Below are 21,806 nucleotides of genomic sequence, written 5' to 3'. Positions count from 1 at the left end.
CATTTTTAAAAAAATCGAAACAAACCTGTTTTTTAGTCACATCGCTAACTTCCACAACTTAAGGCCACGTTAAGAGTAGAACCACGATTTTGATCTGATATGTAATTAACTTTAAGCCTATCTTTTAAAAAAAAATCATATTAAAATAATATAATATTTTATAAGATGAACTCAAATTCGCGTACAATTTCATTTCTCTAAAAAAAGTTAATTTTTTTATTAGAAAATAATAGGAAAAATAAATATTTTTTTAGAAGGGGAGGGGGGGGGGGAGTAATTTTAAAATATAAATTATCATATATTATTATTTTTTTAGATAATAATGGCTTTAAATATTCGGTTTTAAAATATTCGGTCCGGCCGGTTATTTTTAAAATTCTTGACCCGACCCGGGTAATTTTTAAAAATATATGGCCTATGTATACAAAGCTCTATAATATGATTTTCCAATGTTTATCAAATTAACTCATATATTTTTACATACCTTGTTTAGTATAGGCCTGAAGGACTCTCTCAGTAATAGTTATCTCTATCTAGTTAGGTAGAAATTAAGCGATAAAAAAAAGAATAGCTTTGAAATTGATTTATATTTTAATACGTAAAAGTAAATATTATTTAAAATTATGTGTTTTATTTACTCAACGTCAACTTTATATTACGTATTTTACAAGGAAATATTTCATCATATCTTTTCCAAGAAAATAATTATTATACAAAGGGTAACGATAAAATATGTTCGAATATATTTACAATATATTTTTACCTTATAATTTTTCAAGCTTATACTTTACCTTAAGGGGATTCGTTTAAATGCAATAAATCTGGTAAAAGCTAAACTTCCATCATAAATTGCAAACTTCTCGATAATAAAAGAAAGTTAAAGGACACAAATATAAATTTGATATAATCTGATAAGGGCAACCCAGCTGTTATTATAGGTAGGATTGGTATCCCGTCTTTACAGAGAATCTTTTATAGAGAATGCAAATATAGAGAAACTTTTATAGAGAAAACAATGGTAGAGATTGTCGTTATAAAAATATTGTTTATAGAGAAGGATTTTATAGAGAATGATTTTATAGAGAATTATTTTATAGAGAATTATAGAAAAACTTTTAAAGAGAAAACAATTATAAAGAATGTCGTTTATAGAGAATCTCATTTATAGAGAATGATTTTGTAGAGAATCTCCCTGATGGGATCTCTCAAATCCCATGGAGGAGAGGCCAACTTTTGGTATGGGACTATTCCTGTATTGACCCCTTGGCTGACCAGAAGGAACAACTTAAAATTTCTAAATACACAGAAATAATAAACGATCATTGCTTCATCCCAATCATATCAACCACTCTTGGCACCTTCGGCAAATTCGCCTTAGCATTTTTCAAAAACTTAGGATCACAAATCAGCAAACTCTCAGAAGAACCTCGAGAGGGTTTTTTTCTTCGTCAACGATTATCCATAGCTATTCACATAGCTAATTATATCAGTTTCAATGGTAGCCTTCTAGCCAAAGAGCTATCATAGACAACGCTTACGTCCCTTTTTCATTTTTGTTTACCTGCGTCACACCATCTCCGTTCTTTTTTTTAAATAGTATTATTATATATTTTTCAAACATTTTTAAATATATTAAAATTTATTATAATGAAAATTTAAATTATTATAGAGAATGATTTTATAGAGAATTTATTTTATAGAGAAACTTTTATAGAGAAAACAATTATAGAGAATGTCGTTTATAGAGAATCTCAATTATAGAGAATGATTTTATAGAGAATCTCGTTTATAGAGAATGATTTTATAGAGAATTACTTTATAGAGAAACTTTTAAAGAGAAAACAATTATATAGAATGTCGTTTATAGAGAATTACAGATAAATATTTTATAGAGAATATTTTACAGAGAACTGTTTTAGAGAGAAGGATTTTATAGAGAATAATTTTATAGAATTTTATAGAGAATGATTTTATAGAAAATGAATTAAGAATTATTTTAGAAATAAATTTTCTCAAAAAAACAAGCGATGCCGTCATATAAATCGGAACCCTTGAATAAAAGGGAAAAAATAACCTTAAAACAATTATTCACGTTCCTGATTTGTATTGCATATGAATAATTATGATAATATTTTTGAGTTTCCTGTTGTTATTTTTTTTAGAATACGCTGAACAATTAGAAGTAGTAATGCTATTATGAATTTTTGAATTATATCCGTTATTTTTTAAAAAAATACTAACTTTTATTTATTCTTTGTTCAAATGATTGTTCAAATGATGTAATTTAGCTATATTATTTTCACGGAATTATAGAAAGAGTTCCATAATGTTATAATTAGTTTAATCAGATATCCCATTATTTCCTTAAAAATGGCTCCACATTTTGGGTAAAAATATTTGAGTTGGTGCACAATTGATACTTATAAAGAGTTACCCTTAGTTTTCTTTATTAAAAGTTTCATATTGGTTAGGCAATTCTTCTTCATCTGAAGAAAATGTACAATTGACCTAATATTCTTTATAAAATAAATTATAATATTAATAAGAATATAAATTTACATACATTGATTTCAAAAATATTAATTAGATTAACAATCTTGACGGAAAATTTAACTACAAAAATTCTAAAAATGAAAGAATTTGGTGGTTGATGTGAATTAAAAACTCTACTTAAAATATTTACGAAATTTAAAAATAAATAATATAATCAAATATGTTTTTTTTCATGATTTGAAGTAACAAGTAACTTTTGGGTGTTATCGTTACTCGCGTTACCCCTAAAAGAAGGTTACGAATGGCGTCCCTTTCCTTCAAAAAGTAACGGCGTTAGTAACGACGATATTTTTTTGACGTTACTTTATAGAACTCGAAATTTACATACATTCGTGATCACCATTAAATTTACAGTCTAATGTACTTTCAGAAAATAATTAAAAAAAGTTAATTAATTTTTTAAAAATAGAATCTTTGAATTTCAGATTAAATAACATTTTAGTTATAAGTATAAGCAGGCACGTGTGCTTTGGGGAGGAAAGACAGAAGGGGGGGGGGCAATATTCTTCCCAAACTCCCTCTAGTTTATTTGTCATAAATTCGCAATATATGATACGTATAGAAAAGAAATGACATCGAGAACAAATTTTTTCATAAAATATTCATTTATTTTTGGATTAAATTTTTGATTGTTATTTTTGTTTGATAGCGTGGATATTTGATTTGAATTTATGATAATTGTTGACGATATGTACTTTGATGAGATTAAAAAAATTAAATTGGAAAATTGTCACAATAAATTTAATTAAACAAAAATAGTAAACAAAGTAATGGTGCCTTCAAGATAAAAATCATATAAATCAAAGATTAACAGGTTTAACTAAATTCAAACACCTAGGTGTGATGAATGACAATATAGGAAATATTAATGATTTAGTGATAGGAGTAGAAAAGGAAATATGGTGGCATAATAGCTCAAATTACTATATGGTCAAAAAAATTTTTTTGAACTTCACAATAATTTTTTTGCTTAATTTTGGGCGAAAAAAATCGCAAATAAAATAATAGAAACAGTATAACAAAACAATAACGATATATCTCTTTTTAGTAAAAATATATTAAATTATCAATTTTAATAACATATTCTTATTTAATTTCATATATAAGTTAAAAATATTAAGTCATATATGTTTATTTTGATAATAACAAAATATCATTAACCAATAAATAATAAAAATACAAATAAAATTAAGGTAAATAAATAATTTAATAAACGTAAATAAATAATAAGAAAGGATAGACTAGTCATATCTTACGGAACTGATGGACTTTAGCCTATCAGAATTAATCGGCTCAGGCTTAGCCTTACCCAAAAAACGGCATAGGACCTTAGCCGAAAGAAATCGGCTAAGGTTTAGCTTTAAACAAAAAAAACACAGCTAAGACTTAGCTTTACCCAAAATAAATCAGCTAAGGAGCCTTAGACAAAAAAAATAGACTTATTTAGTCTCCTCCTTTAATATCCACTAAAGTTTTGTCTTAGCCAAAAAATTGGCTAGGCTAAGCAGAATATCCACTAAAATTACAGATTTTTAAAAATCAAACGGGGTTGGGTTGTATCTTAAGTTATTTAAACCTGATAATTAGTAGCATCGCTAACTTCCGTAACTTATGTTAAATTTTTAGCGATTAATTAAGCATATCTTGTTTTTAAAAATAATCTCAAGTTAATTAGGAAAAAAAAATAATATTTTTTTAGAGGGGGTTTTAAAAAAGCAATTTCAAAATATAAATTAGCATTAAAGTTTTAAAATAGTAAGAATGTTAATTGATATTTTATATTAGAATTGACTGACAAAGATAATAAATATTTCAGAGATGAAAAAAATATACCAATTAAAAATATATAAGTATCAATAAGACACCTGAAAAAATTTATGAATATATTTTTTATTTTTAAATTTTTATCGTAATAAGTTTTAAATATTCGTTAGAATATTTGGCCAGGCCTGGATATTTGTAAAATTTTGGGCCCGGCCCGGATAATTTTTTTTAAAAATATATATATTTTTTTCCCGGTCATGGATTACTTTATTAATATTTACTATGAATATAAACTCTATAATATGATCCAATGTTTATCAAATTATGGATATAATTTTTTTTTAAGTTTTCAAACTCAGATATTTTTAAATACCTTGTTTAATATAGGCTTGAAGGTCTCTATCTCTAGTAGTTATTAAGTTATCTCTATCTAGTTAGATATAAATTAAGCGATAAAAAAAACCTATGCAATTGATATATATTTTAATACGCAAAAGTAAATATTATTTAAAATTATGCATTTTATTTACTCAACCTTATATTACGCATTTTAAGAGAAAATATTTTATCATATCATTTCTAAGAAAATGCTTATTATACAAAGAATAATAACTATAAAATATTTTCATAATACATTTCAATATATTTTTGAAATATTTTATTTTAAAAATTAATTTTACCTTATAATTTTTCAATTGATTTACAATTAAATCTTCCAACGAATAATGGTAAAAAACAATTTATACAATATATTCCTAGGCTTAATGTGCTTTTCTTTAATGGATTCTCAACCTGCAGGTAAAACGTCTTTATATTTAATAAATATATATATATTTTTTTTAAATAAATAAATTTATTATAAATAAAACAAAATAAAATGAAACTTTAAAAATTTTAAATATAATGAATATTAATTGTTAATGTGATGATGCATCAGAATCCATGTGCGAGCCCATTGAAGTAAAAGAACAATCAATTCATGGTGCAAAAAATTTCAGACTTAGAATTACAAAAAAGAATGCCACGAATTATAATTTAACAATAACATTATTGCCTCCATCAACGAATGACTACGAAGTCTTAAATTACGGTTATAATTGGTTGTATTTAAATTCTAATGAAATTTTTGCCCATTTTATCAACAAGGACGGACAAGATACCAATATGACCAAGGTTTTTTTAAAATAAAATTAACCTATCCTATACAAAATATTAAATTATGGGTTTATTTACTAAGGCTGCTTTGTGAAAGCTAAATAATTATTACAATTTATTGCATAGATGAAAAAAAAACTTCCTCAATTATACAAGTTTTGCCTCAAATTTTTATTAGTTAATATCAGAACTTATAACCAAAATTTTTGATAAACTATTTTTAAAATTGGTGTCTAAATAGCTTGTTCCTATAAAAATATGTTTCCCTCACCCAAAATTCAATATGATGGGCTATCTCCAACTAGTGTTGTTAAACGGCTCGTTTTGAGCCTATCTTTAAAAACGGCTAACTCAATATTTTAGCCAGAAAAATATAGCCTAAGCCTTGAGATTTCGATAATATATGAATGGACCTTTGTTCCTTCTATGAGCAAAATCTTGAGGCTTGCGTAATATTTTTCTAGGTGAAGTATTGAGTTAGCCGTTTTTAAAAACCGGCTCAAAACGAGCCGTTTAACAACACTATCTCCAACTTCCTGAATTTGATAAATATAAACTAGTCACCTGATCTGCTTTATAAATTCCTAAATTAGCTTTATCCCAACAATAAATTGTTTCAGTTTTTTTATTGCTTTTCTCACTCATATGAACAACTATATGCAATGTGCCGAGAATAAGAAACATTTAATTTTATTTTTTATACATTGATAGTCTCTTTGAGACTTTTGCAGATATTTCCGTCCGATAGAGCTCCTTGATAATTTTAAAGTCACATTTTTTCTTTCGAACTTATTTTCTCATTGTACCGATTAAGTTCTTTACATTTTGCAATTCTTTGGCTAACTCTAAGTTAAAAACAATGTCATTAGTTTATATTACATCCAAAATTTGTATAACATTCAACAACTTTTATAAATTTTTTTATCCAGTTAAAACTTTTATTTATATAAAGGATATATATATATTAATAAATTTACATATAAAATTATATGAATAAAATATAAAGCATATTTAAACCAAAACAAATATAAATTAAAAATATATTAAATTTAATTTAAAAAAACATATCATAAAATTAAAATATTTTATTTTTTTATTAAAAGGGAAATGAAATTTTTATTAGTTTTCGCCATCTTAGCTATGAATCGTTGAATAAATTTATAATTCAACCGGATTATCTTAAATCTTATTTTTTTGTTTAATTTAAAATAATTTTGAGATTGTGTATAACTTCTTTGTCTTATAATTTTGAATAGATATATTCATCAAAAGGTTAAGTTGATATGATAGTACTTATAGGATGAATTCATTATTAACATAGACCTTTATTTCTCTCAGAAATTCCAAGTATAGGAATTAGTATGAGTGCAGATAAAAATACAGGTTCCGCTCTTGATACCAAAATAATTTCAAACGGGGGATTTTTATATAATGAACCCATTTTGTAATCTCTAAAGAAGTCTTATAGAAATTTCTAATTATATTAATATATATGAAATTGAATATTGCCGCATTTTAAAATGATTAAATGTTATATTTTTTAGAAAATCAAATCATTTTTTTTTGTATTTCGCGTTTAGCTTTATAGTGGAATACTAAATAATAAACTTATCCAATTTTAAATATTTATATTTATATATATATTTTCTTATTTTAATTCAAATAAAATAGAAAAGGGGATTCAATTTTAAGGATTTCGATAAAAGCGTGAAATATTACGTAGAATTTTATATGAACTATAAAAACAATGCAAGTGGCAAAGAATCAATTTATAAAGATTATTCTGCTTGGAAAGTATTCATATGTAATATATATTTTTTCTATTAAATTTATAATTATTTTTTTAATAACATAATAAATGAAAATTATTTTTCCGACATATAAAAAAATGACAATAATTCGGGGACTTTTTAATAAGGAATAAAGTACATTGATAGTAATCATTTTGGGTATTATCTAATATAAATAATTTGATAAGTTTTATTTCTGACAAGTTACTTTAATTTTTAAAGTTGGATTTTTATTGACTTTTAGGGTAGATTTTAATTTTTTTAAAAGTCGTGAATTTTTTTTTAGTTTAAAATATTGGAATACTATTACTAAATTGCAAATACTTGCAAATGCTGATAAAATATATTTATACACTCCATTAATAATGTTCTAATTTATTTTCTTATAATATAAACAAGAAAATAAAATAAAATATAACCGTATACATATTTAATTTAATAAATTTGTTATCTTTTAATAAAATCAAATTAAAAATATTTTGAATAACAAATTAAGAAACCGTTCAGGGTTCGGGGGTCTAGTTTACAGCTCCTAATTTTATCTAAATAAAAATATTTTATAACTAATTACACGAAGTTAGGTAAGGTTAAAAGATTGGCCAGCTTATAAGATTAATATACTTAAAATATGTATTAAAATTACGTTATAAAATTATTATAAAACATAAATATTATTTTATATGATTTTATTAGTTAAAATATATCTGATAATTTAATTTTTAAGACTTATTTATATTATAGGGAAGAGAAATCTCAACTTAATTGAGAGAATATGTAAATAAATTATGCTTACGTCATTTTTCTGTTTAACCAGGAACCTAGAGTTTCATCAAACACATATTGTAATGTAAATTAACAAAGAAAGTGCAAATTTTTATTTTCCGTTCATTTGTTTCTTTATTTGAGTAAATACTAATATATATTAAATATTTTAAATGAGAATCGTTTTAAATTAATGATTAGTTGAAATCTGATCCATAAAAACTGGATCGACACTGCTCGATATTTTGTAAATTCGATACTGGTAATTTAAATTAGTATCCTTTAAAAAAATCATAGCTAAAAAAATGTGGTTTGTTTGAGTGGAATCGCACACGTATTACCAGATTTTTGTAGTATGGAGGGCGACATTTTGGTTAACTTTTTTATGCAATTTTTTTTTATGGGGGGGGGGGGGGTAGCTTTGATCGCAAAATATTTATATTAGGCCCAAGTAGTCTATATGAGACCTAATCATTATCAGAAAAATATATCAACTTATAAATTTTTTTAATAACATATATTGCTATTTGTGGGGGTAAGCGGGGAAGGCGGAGCAGGGAAGGAGCATTCTAGGAAAGAAAAAAAGGTTCAAAGACTAAAATAAGGTCCTAAACAGATGTAAATTTTTCTGAAACCATAGCGATTCCCTTATCAAATAAAAGAGTTGTTTGGTGGAAATATTTTGCAATATAGCTTCCAATTTTGTTTTGCAAAATTTTGCTATCTCCAAGTTAACTATTATGGGAATATATTTTTTTCAAGTTATTAAAAAAATTCAATATAGTTTATATTTTACTAAAAACGAAAGGTTCTAAAAGTTGAAAGGCTCCATGGTTCAAAGGACCACTAATATTGAAAATGAAAATAGTAGGAAAATGATTTGATTTATTGCTTTCATAATAATAAGAAAAATATCGCAAAGGCTGCATGTTTCGAAAGGCTAATAAATAATATTGGAAATAAAAATAACGAAGAAAATGTAATAAAAAAAATCAGAGGTCTCTAGGATTTTAATTTTTTTAAAATAACCAAATATTTTAAATCGTCATTATTAGCTATAAAAATGAAAAATGACTAAAATATATTTAAAAATATTCAGACCGGGCCTAAAAATATAAAACCCGGACTGGGCTCGAAAATATTTTTAAAAAAATACGGGCAGAGCAGTGCATATGCACCTCTGCAGGTTTCGGGGATAAATATTATAATAACATTAAATTAGAATATTAAAAAAATGTAAATATTAGAATCTTTTTAAAAATTTTATTGCTGTTTTAAATTAATTTTTTAAAAATTAAATTTTAAATTCTATTAAATAAATTTTTTAAAAATTAAATTTTAAATTCTATTAAATAAATTTTTTAAAAATTAAATTTTAAATTCTATTAAATTTGGTTATGATTTTGAATGAATATAATTTTAAAACGATGGAATTTTTAAAGTTATATTTTTACTAGAGACCTGCAGATGTTACCTTTTGCAGTCTCAACCAGGATTTTTTAAATAATTTTTATATATTCGGTTTTAAAATATGCTGTCCGCCCCGGATATTTTTTTTTTAAAATTTTAGGCCCGGCCCGTTTCAAATATTTTTTAAAAATGAGTCTCGACTTGGCCTAGGTATATTTTATAAAATTAAGACGAATATAAATTAGCTAAGATGTAGTATAATTCTTATTTCTTCATGTAATATATTAACTAAATCTAGGTAAGGAATCAAAGATTGCAATACCTCTAAAGATGATTATAAAAATATAAATAAGATAACAAAATATATATAGCAAAAAAATAAAATATTTATAAGATTTAAATAAAAGCTATGGTGCATTTTTATAGTATATAAAAAACGAAATATAAAAATTTAAATTAATTGTTACTGCAATGGTGTGCGGATAGTGAGTTTGATCCAATTATAATATATCGTTGAGTAGGACTCAAAACCAATAGCATTTGACATTAAATTAATATTAAATTAAATGCTTAAATTTAGAAATTATTTTGTATAAATACATATTTATATTTTATACCAATTTTTATAAAAAAAAATATTTCCTCTTCCCGAGGCCCACAAAAATCTTTCTAAATGCCCCCATATTTATAAAATCTCTAGTTCCCGTGGAACATTTTCCCAATAGGCTTACTGATTAGTTCGCCTCTGGAAATAGGCAGAAAACTATAGAATAATAGAAAATACAACTGAAAAATATAATTTTCCCAATAAAATATTTTTTAAATATATAACCCTAAAGGGCAAAAATGTAAATACTTATAAAACGATATTTAACACTTAAATAATCATTTTCAAATAAATATATGTATATTATTATATTAAATATTTTTTTTTGGATTACAGATGATGAAGAAGCCAAAGGAATTAAAATCGGTACAAATATATTTTATCCTATGTATTATTACTTTACTGATGAATAGCTAATTATCATTTTTGAATGCTTATATTTTATTTTTCCTAATCTTCGAAATAATTATTAGGGTTTTTTTAAAGGGGCATTTTTTATTGTTGCAAAATAATATTAAGGGAATACCATTTAATTGTATATGCAATAAAGTACTTACTTTTTTTTAATAGTTGATCTCAAGCTTGCACCAGAGATTACAAAAGTATGTGGTACTAATTTGGAAGGAGGATTAAAGGAATTAAATGTAACATGGGTGTCTAACATCAACGAGAATATCACCGGTTTTATAATCGAACTTAACCCTACCCTTGGGAATTCAAAGCGGAGGCAAAGAGTTGCCATAAGAGATGTAAATTACTATATTTGTATATATATATATATTGAGAATTGATAAGAAGTCGTGATTAGTAATGAGCACAATAATTTTTATACCCCTCAAATTCATAAAAATCCTTCGAATTCTTAATATTCATACGGTATTAATTATTTAGTCTTAACCCTTGAAATTTACCTATACATATTTTATAGCTATTCTTAAAAATAAAATTTTTTAAATTATATTTATATACTTTAGCCAAAAGCGACTTCTTGTTTATTGAGTAATGTGACGCTAGACGAAGAATACGAAATATCAATTCGCACTTTACTTAAAAATATTCAAGGCAGCGTAATAAGTGGTTTTAATTACATGTTCGGGAAGGTCTACATTCCTAAAATTTAAAAATAAATTTTTACTATACTATTTTGAATAATCCTATGTTAGAATAAATCAGTTAATTTTTATTATTTTATTTTGGAATTTCATGGTATTTTATTTTGGAATTTTATGGTATTTTATTTTGGAATTTATAAATTGTTTATCAATCAATCAATAAAAATAATTAATTTTTCGCATTATTGGTAATGAATGATTTCATAAATCCCATTCATAATCGATTAAAGCTAATAGGCGCCATAATAGCTTGGATATTATTTCATTCATTTCTATATTAGGTTTGATATAAAAGAAAAACGGAAAACTAATTCATAGCTCATATTTATTTTTTTTAAAGAAAATATCCAAAATTTACGATTATTTTAAAGATTCTTGAATATCTTATGAAAAGGATAACTGTTCATATTCCCAAATTATTAATTTTTATTTATAATTGTCCTTGATCTCATTGTAACATCTGTATTTTTTGAAATACCATGGCCTTTTTCGGGCTAAGACTTTGCCAGATTGGAGTTATCTTTGGATTTAATCAACTGTAACTTAAACGTAAGGTTGTAGTAGGGGGTGGCGTGCCAAGAGTGTCCGCTAATTTTCTAAAAAAATAGGAGGCAAGTCGTGCCCCTTCCATAAAATTTGATTTTTGCTTTCTAATGGTATTTTAGCATATTGTTAATATATTTTATTATGTATAAAATATTTTATCAACAAACTAGAGTATATTAGTTTAATTGTACATTTTTAATTCAAAAAAACTAAGCAAACCATATTTTAATTGGTTCTTAAAAAATTAATATCCTAAATAAAGGAATGTTATAGTCGTTTTGACCAGCCGTTTACAAGATGTAACCCTGCTTCCCCACAATGACTGCATATATCAAGGTGATAATGCAATTATACAATCCATTTACAAGGGATCACATAAACTACGATATTAATAAAATTTGTAAACCTGCCAATTCAGATTGCACACAAAGCTACGGAAAAATATGAAATCATCAAAAATCAATACTGCTAGATATTGTATTTGATGAAATTGTTGGTATATTTATAAGAGCGCAATGATTCAAATATGAGGACTATTTTTGCATTCTAGGTATTCTGCTTAGTTAATAAAACATTTCCAAAGAAATGCAGATAAAATTTGTAAATAATATTAAAGAATTACTATCCAAAATCGCCACCCTGCACATTGTAAAATTATCTTAAATATTTTTAAAATTATTTTAATTGTAATTATAATAATTATATTTATTTATAAAAAATAATTTTTCTATAGGAATTGAAATACAATAAAACAAATATATTTAAAATATTATAAACAAATAATATTACAACAAGGAGCCTTATACAGATTTTTATAAAAATATCTTTAAAATGAAAGAATACAATTTTCTACCTAATGAAAAGAAAAGATTCTTAAATTCTTATATTTTTATAGTAATTTTGGATTTGATGAACAATACCCCAAGGCAGGTCTACATGTACCAGATTATAAATATCCGCGTAATTAATCGCTAAAAGAGAACTATAGAGTTTAAAATATGAATTGTGTTATTTACGCATATTTGAGCGATTAACCAACCCTCATGTTAAGGAAGCAAACGTACAACAGGATATACGATTCAAAATGAAGATAGTTATTTAATATCCGCCATTTTTAATATATGGTCAATCGTAACTGACAAAAATGTAATTGGTTAGAAGTATTTAGGACATAAACATTTGTATAAAAGTATCCCGAACAGATAGACATTGTATAAAAACATTATTGGACAAGAAAACCTGTCAAAAATACCCAAATTTTATAAATTTTCTTAGAAAAATAGGAAAGTTTTTTTTTAAAAAAAAATATTAATTTCTTCAAAACATAACTGAATCTTTACTAAATAATCATATTTGGCTTTTGATAATTGCAGCCGCACACACAGCTAGTCAACACGAACAATTAGTAGCTAAGGATTAGAGCAATTGTAGTGCACGGATACGGAGGTAGGTTTAATATACATTTAAATAATAAAAGGCTAAATAAAATTTGTTGGTTAAATTTTCTATGAACATTTTAAATCTTCTAGTGGTATAATGAGCAAGAGACTAGGTTAAGGTTTCTGAGCTATACCGTGTTACTTTTGATTTCCGGAGTAACTGGGACCTCTTTTTCCGGAGAAAATCAGCACAGCAGTTAGCTTAGAGTTAGAAAGATGGTAGAAACTAAGCACGAGAGTAGAATTCATATATATTATAAACGGGTTTGATAAAATTTAATCATTTTTAGTAACTATAGCACCGATACCATGTAGGTATAATAATATTTAAAAAAAAGACTTATTTCTCATTTCCATAAAACATGAGCATTCCCATAACCTTTCTAATATAGTTAGCAACCCCAATTTTAATCTACACGTTAAAATATGTAAGTAATCGATAAACGTTAACTAGTTCGTTTAAAAAATCGAAAATGGAAGACCGGGGATCTTATGAGCCCAAGGCTCTTGTGAGTTTGCATTTTTCTTCTAGTTGCGTAAGTTGTTCTACTTCCCGTCAGTGACACCAACACTTTCTGAGCGATGGAAGCAGAATACCCCGAAGAGTACCTCCCTCATCTCCGAAAAAACAGTAAATTATATTTTGACACCCTTTTGGCAGTATAGTAGGTAGTAGGAATGGTTAATAAATATTTATATAAAATTGATAAATTAAGGAAAGAAGAAAAATTTTAAAGTAAGCGAATTCCAATCTGAATACATCTCTGAATTATCATCATCAGAAGAGAAGAAGCTAAATAATGTATTAATATAGATATTCTAATAAAATAAATTTACAATTTTCAGAATCTGGCAACGATTCTTTAACCTTCAGGTCAGTGTGTAATAATTACATACCTCGTTTTAGTTATAATACAAATATTTGGAAACTTAGACATTTTCTCAAAAACTTGACTTAAATATAATTGATAAAATTCACAGATATTCCCAATATCATCCTTAACGAATGTCTTTTCCGCCATTTTCTTTAGTGTAAAAAATGATGTTTGATTTAAAAATTTCATCGATTCGTCATTGAATCTTTCTTTAAACTGCATAATGATGAAATCAGGTGCAGCATAGCTAAAAAAAATATTATATTTATTAATGAAGCATATAAACCTCTCCTTTCTGGATTGTAATATTTGAAGTCTAGAACTTTCAAAATCAAAAGTTAGAATTTTTCCTTTCAAAAAATCTTGTCCCTTTGAAAAAACATTCACAAATTGTGTGTTATCAATTATTATCTATTAGAATTAAATAATAATACAATTAAATTATACTTCTCAAATTAATCAGGCAATCTTTTGCCAATTGAATTTGATTTATTGCAAATTCTATTCCTTCGAAATGGTTTGCAATATTGTACAAGCCAAACTTGTTATCAATAATATTTTATCAAAAAAAGGTATTATAAAGTAGAAAATATTTTACAATAGCTTTTAGATAGCTTCTATAAATATAAAATAAACATTTTAAATCTAAACAAACAAGATATATTATTATGTGGTATTCTTCTTGATGACTAAAAATCGTGGCAATTTTGTCAGTACATATCTCTGACATGCTTTGAGCACTACATATCTTTTAGCACTATTGAAATATACGCGAATCTCGTTTAAGTTCCTTAGAACGTTTTTTTCAGTTCTTCTATCGATTGGCATGAACAATGTTTGGAGAATCTATGACAAAAGCGCCAAATAAAGCTGCTTTGAGATCTCAACTCTAATCTGTACTCCTAAGATCCTTCTATTTATGTTTGAAGCCCCATCATAGCTTTGCCCAACTATGAATACGAGAGGTAGATTCATGGAACTAAGTTTGCATGTTATATTTTTTTAAATACCAAGACCAGTCGTGATTTTAATAATATCTTACTAACAAAGCTAATGCTTCTGATTTTTAAGCAATCCCATTCTTCAGTTTTTTGAGTAAGTAAATAATTTGTGGACAGGTTCCGAATATGTAATTAGTTTAATAATGTCTTTAAAACTACTATTTTAAAGCTTTTCTTTATATTGTTAAAATTTAGATTCAATGTATTTTTATGGTCTGTACATTTATCATCTCTTACATCTGTGTATAATTATTAATTAAGCATTTATATATTTTTTTGGTTAATATTTTTGGACATATTTTGAAATTGTAAAAATAATTTTATAAGATAAGAAATCATATGGTTATGGCTGAGTAATGTGCTAAAAAAGTATTCCCATTCAAATTTTTAGAAGAAGTTGCTTCGGACACCCTTTTCCATAGTTGTAAGGCCCACAGCCCCCCCCCCCCCTTGCGGTCGTCATTTAACCTTTTATTCACGCTAGGCCAAAATATAACCCACTTTATGGGGTAACATTTTGTATGGTAATACAAAAAACCACTTTAAAGCCTTTTTAAAATATTTTTCCACTTAGGCCTAAAAATGATTTTTGATATGAAATGAATAATTTATGTAATAATAAATAAATATGACACATTTATTTCAGTTCATGTATTAAGATTCAAATTTTGGGGTAAATCTCCAATTGCTCAATTAAAGATTTATATTAAATCCTAAAAAAATCTTTCATTATTTTCTATCTTCAGTTTAGCTTCAAGAGTTAAAATTAAATATATAAGAGCTTGTGATTGTCTAATTCTTTTAATTTGGGTGAATTAAATTTTTCTCCAGGTCACTATGAAGAATAATTGTTGTACGCAATTATATAATTTACAAATTTTTTAATAGGTCATTCAATCCTTCCTCTGTCTATCAAAGTATATTCATTCTATCATTTTGGTGAGTTAATTTATTAGAAAATTGCTAAAGTATTTTACAGTAAATAATTATATCCTATGTCGAAGAAATAAGTATTTATTTTAAAATATTTCTCTTTTTCTAACTACATAATAAAGTTAATTTTAGTTTTGTCCGCCTCTTTGCTCTCGGTAATTCTAGAATAGGGGTATTTTTTTACTGAGAGGTATTTATTTCCGGGTTACATTTTTTTAGGGTCTCTATGTATGTGACACTTCTGCCATATTACCATTTTATTGATAGTTATACGATTGACCATATATTAATAATAGCTACCTATAATTTAAACCATATATCCAGTTGCTTTGCTAACTTCTCCTTACAAAATATATCATGTTAAATTATATGGCTATTGCTATCGTATAACCATTTATTTCACATCGTGATATTTCTCAGTAAATAACTAGTTTTTATGGGGGATCTAAAGTTCTTAAGGCGCTTGCCCCCCCCCCTTCAAGGCTTTGTTTTATAATATGGGCGAATTACTTCGATATCGCTCTAACGATGAGTAATCTATAGCTAAACGATGGCATAGTCGTATAATTAAATATTAAGTAATTTCATAAAATATATGTTCTTTAAATTACATCACTTTATTTCGCGCTCTATAACTGAGGCTTAATACGTTAATAATTCAATTTATATAAGAAATGGATATTGAAAACTTTCATGAGAGCCATATTATTTGAATATGCATTTTACTTAAATATAACTAATTTTCAAGATATAAATAATAGATAAATTTTCTTAAAATATATTTGTTAAAAAAAAATAGTCAAAAAATAAAAAGATAGATTATCATATATACTGTAACCCTTTTAAAAAGTATCGAATCCCGATCACGATCTTTTCAAAAAAAGGATCGAAATTCAAGATCGACTATTATTTATTTAAAAAAGGGACACAATCACGATCACCATCTTTTATCTTATTCGATAAATATCTGAAGAAAATCTCTGCAAGATGCTCAATTATAATTAATATAAAAATAAATCAACTTTCTTTCTTTCTTTCTTTCTTTCTTTCTTTCTTTCTTTCTTTCTTTCTTTCTTTCTTTCTTTCTTTCTTTCTTTCTTTCTTTCTTTCTTTCTTTCTTTCTTTCTTTCTTTCTTTCTTTCTTTCTTTCTTTCTTTCTTTCTTTCTTTCTTTCTTTCTTTCTTTCTTTCTTTCTTTCTTTCTTTCTTTCTTTCTTTCTTTCTTTCTTTCTTTCTTTCTTTCTTTCTTTCTTTCTTTCTTTCTTTCTTTCTTTCTTTCTTTCTTTCATTCTTTCTTACATAACGGGTAAAATTAATGCAAATTAGACATCTTTCAATAGAAAATTCTATTTTTTAATTTTAAGAAAATAAAATTTACATACAAAGCAATATAAGGCGTCTTCTTGCGTTGCAATATAATATGTTCAAGTTTAAATAATATTTGATTAATCATATTTTGTTTTTCTTTAATAATAACAGTCCCATATAAAAAATATAAAATTATTAAAATTAAAATAAATAAGTTTTTAAAATGATTAAAAAATATAGCTTTTTAATATAGCCAATTCAATTTAGGATGTAACTAATTGCTATATAAGTATCAAAATGAAGTATTATTTAAACAAACTAGCAATCTATATTTTTACCCATTTGCGTCAAAAAAATTTAAAAATAACGATTATGACAATTTTCACTTTCTTATGGTACATCTTCTTGAAATTTCAATTTAACATGTTTTTTACAATCTATATTTTTACCCATTTGCTTCTAAAAAATTTAAAAAACTTTATAAATAACGATTATGACAATTGTCACTTTCCAATGGTACATCTTCTTGAAATTTTATTTAACATGATTACAATCTAAATTTCTAGCCATTTGCGTCAAAAAAACTTATAAAATTTTAAAAATAATAATTATCATAATTGTAACTTTCCTATTCTTGAAATTTAAATTTAACATGTTTAAAATCTCTTTTTTTACCCATTTGCATCAAAAAATTCAAAAACTTTAAAAATAACGATTATGACAATTGTCACTTTCCTATGGTACATCTTCTATGAATTGTACCAATTTTACAAGTTTACAATCTATATTTTTATCCATTTGCGTAAAAAAAATTTATAAAATTTTTAAAATAATGATTATCACAATTGTAACTTTCCAATGGTACATCTTCTTGATATTTTATTTAACATGATTACAATCTATATTTTTAGCCATTTGCGTCAAAAAAACTTATAAAATTTTAATAATTATGATTATCACAATTGTAACTTTCCTATGGTACATCTTCTTGAAATTTAAATTTAACATGTTTAATTTGCATCAAAAAATTCAAAAACTTTAAAAATAACGATTATGACAATTGTCACTTTCCTATGGTACATCTTCTATAAATTGTACCAATTTTACAAGTTTACAATCTATATTTTTATCTATTTGCGTAAAAAAAATTTATAAAATTTTTTAAATAATGATTATCACAATTGTAACTTTCCTATGGTACATCTTTTCTTGAAATTTAAATTTAACATGTTTAAAATCTTTATTTTTACCCATTTGCGTCAAAAAATATATAAAATTTTAAAAATAATGTTTATTACAATTGTAACTCTCCTCTGGTACATCTTCTTGAAATTTAAATTTAACATGTTTAAAATCTAAATTTTTACTCATTTGCTTCTAAAATATTCAAAAACTTTAAAAATAACGATGATGACAATTGTCAAATTCCTATGGTACATCTTCATGAAATTTTAATTTAACAAGTTTACAATCTATATTTTTACCCATTTGCTCCTAAATTTAAAAACTTTAAAAATAACGATTATGACAATTGTCAAATTCCTATGGTACATCTTCTTGAAATTTTAATTTAAAAAGTTTACAATCTATATTTTTACCCATTTGCGTCAAAAAAATTCTAAAAACTTTAAAAATTTAATCACGATTATGACAATTGTCACTTTTCTATCATACATCTCAACAAAATCTAATATATGAACGTAATAGGTTCATACATTCATTATCTGTTATTACTTAGGCTGCATTAAAAGTGGAGACGGATCCGTTTTTTTACATCTGTTCCGTCAAAAGTCAATATCATTAAAAATGAGATATATCGAATTTTCATTTTTAAAAAAATTATAAGTAATGTTATTATAACACTCTATAAAATTTGCCGGATCAAAAAGTCAAAATGTTTTGACTTCTAAATTTGCCTGATCCGTTTTCAAGACGGAAGGTATCGGAACGGACGCACTATGAACATACAGTGGTTATGATTTAATGAAACATATTGACGATTAAATTAAAACTCATTCATATAAAATTATTTTGTTTTCAAAAATAATTAAAATAACAAGAGGAATAAATAAATGAAATTTATAACAATTTTATATGGATGAGTTTTAATTTAATCGTCAATATGTTTCAATTAAATCATCATAACACAGTATATCAATTTTAATGAGATTGACCTTTTACGGAACGAGGGATCCGTTTCCACTTTGAATGCAGCCTTAATTTTATTATAAATAATGTTATTAAAAAATTAAACTTAAGTAGTGATGAAGAAGATTTATACAATATATAAAAGATACTAATAAGTTTTAAAATATAAATAGTAATTTTATTGGAGTGAGATCCATATTTTTATGATATAAATAACTTATAAAAATTAAATTATTTGAAAGGATTGTAAATTAATAGATGTATTTCCTTTCATCTCATAATAAATAATTATAATTCTTTCAATATAATTATATTAAAATTAATTATGATTACATTTTGAATTATAATAATATTAAATCCGTAGGTTGGCATATTATTTTATATTTTTTTAACATAATATTATTATATGACGCCACCTTTTGGATTTAATATTATTGAAATTTAAAATGTAATAGTAATTTTTTTTAATATAATTATATTGAAAGGAATTAAATTATTTATAATGAGATAAAAGGGCAATACAACAATTAATGTATGATACTATATTATTGAAAATATCAAATAATTTAATTTTTATAAGTTATTTATATTATAAAAAAATTAATCTCACTACTATTTCTGTTTATATATATATGTATGTTGGCGACAATTTTTAATTTACGGCTATGTATATATTGCCGGGTTAAATCAGGCAATGTGTTATTTATGTAATTATATATTATAATAATTTTTTAAGATTAATGTTTTACTTGATTAATTTATAGCTTTTTTTTAGATATAGTATAATGTTTTTTTAATATGATATTTTTAAAATATAAATTTTTTTAGGATGAAATTTTGTATATTAGTTTTTTAAATATAATATATTATATGATATGTGTATTAAATAATTAATATTTGTATATATATTTATATACATATAAAAAAAACATTTTAAAAAAATAAATAAATATAATATTGGAGGATATGTTTGTGACGGTGTTAAAAAAAATATATTGAGGTTAGGAAGGATAATCTTGTGGGGAGAGACTGCTTATGAAGCTAATAAAATTAGCCTTGTGTATTGCGATGGAGAGCCTTTGCCTTAAGAAGAAGCCCTCGCGGGGTTCACCGGTTAGTTGACGAAAGTGGGAGCCGAGTTCCTTGAAAAAGGATAAGGCATATTTCCCAAAAGTAGTAAGGGTAGTGGAAATAATGGGGATGAAAATATATTCTTGAGAGATTTCGGAATATTTCGCTATTTTGAGTGTCTCCTTTTTCTCGAGTATATTGACTGTTTGATTTGATGGAGCGAGTGGATTAATACAAGAATAGTCCCAGACCAGAAATTGACCGCGCTTCCAAGGAATTTGCGAAATACCGTCAGGCCGTTTCCCATTAGATCTGAAGATTATGTCTTACAATTCGACCTTTACATGAGCGACAATGAAGACTATGTCTTCCATTGCCCAAAACTGCGGAGCCGAAACCTGAACATATGTGGGGTTGGGTAATAAGGCAATTTAAACGGATACCGATTGCATGTGTGAGCTCGTTTTTATTTAGTTGTAATTGCAGATTAATAGACGGAATGGCCTCGAGAAACTCATGGCCTGAACCATTAAGCAAAGAAGAGAATAAGGGACGGTCAGATAATTGCATTCTGGAAAGGAGTGATTCAACGCAGAGTGCAATAATAGGCCTATCCCAGTCCTTCTGCTTATTAGATTCAGGAAGAGGATGCGCAGAAATTCGTGTCCTCCATTCAATGATTGCATCATTAAAAGAAGAGTCGGGTTTTAAAGAATTGGGATTTATTATGTTTTTAGTTAGTAGGCATCTGGATATAAAGGCCGTTAAGGCGAGATCGGATGGAGATCTGAGGCCCAGACCTCCCATCTTTGTGGGTAAAGAAGCTTGTGTCCAAGCAGTTTCATCGAATTTAAGATTTAGAATGTTTTCGATAAGGATTTTGATTCCATTATCATAAACTCCAAGTGGAATGGGGAATTTAAATATGGCAGTTGAGCGAAGTGCGTAAAGAATACGGGGAATATTAAAAAAAATTTTCACCAGGAAAAAGGCTTTATGAGAAGGAAGAAGGGAAAATAAATCTGCCAGCTCTAATAAAGTATCCAAAGTGGACTGAAGAAAGAAAGAAATAGCAGAGTTACCACCAACAGGGGCTCCCAGATGATAGAGACCGTCAAGAGTCGTTAGTTTGAATTTGTTAGTATTAGGTTTGATAGGGATAAATTCTGATTTCTCTGGATTAATGGAGAGTCCTATAGCTGATCTGGCCTCCTTGATGATGTTCACAGCTTTATTGACTTCAACATAGGAACCTCCAAGGATACCATCATCAATGTACCAGGAATGCAAGGATAATGAGCAGACCGAATTAATGGATTTAATGATGTCATTA

The 21,806-nt window shown here is 25.7% G+C and overlaps 2 protein-coding genes across 2 annotated transcripts in view; both read left to right on the top strand.

Annotated features, from left to right (window-relative positions):
• Window positions 1–21,806, top strand: part of LOC135931323 (NTF2-related export protein-like) — a 163,352-nt gene that overhangs the window by 62,753 nt on the left and 78,793 nt on the right. The window lies entirely within an intron of this gene.
• LOC135922102 (uncharacterized) lies at window positions 4,913–11,242 on the top strand. Its single transcript, XM_065456514.1, has 6 exons — window positions 4,913–5,115; window positions 5,255–5,490; window positions 7,144–7,276; window positions 10,378–10,407; window positions 10,612–10,790; window positions 11,016–11,242. Exons 1-6 carry the CDS (start codon window positions 5,043–5,045, stop codon window positions 11,160–11,162), a joined length of 798 nt encoding a protein of 265 aa, XP_065312586.1. The 5' UTR covers window positions 4,913–5,042; the 3' UTR covers window positions 11,163–11,242.

Source organism: Gordionus sp. m RMFG-2023, chromosome 1 (genome assembly GCF_954871325.1).
Source record: "Gordionus sp. m RMFG-2023 chromosome 1, tfGorSpeb1-WG-v2, whole genome shotgun sequence".
Lineage (NCBI taxonomy): Eukaryota > Metazoa > Nematomorpha > Gordioida > Chordodea > Parachordodidae > Gordionus > Gordionus sp. m RMFG-2023.
Note: the sequence above shows the minus strand (reverse complement) of the source record. Positions and strands in the feature narration are given on the sequence as shown.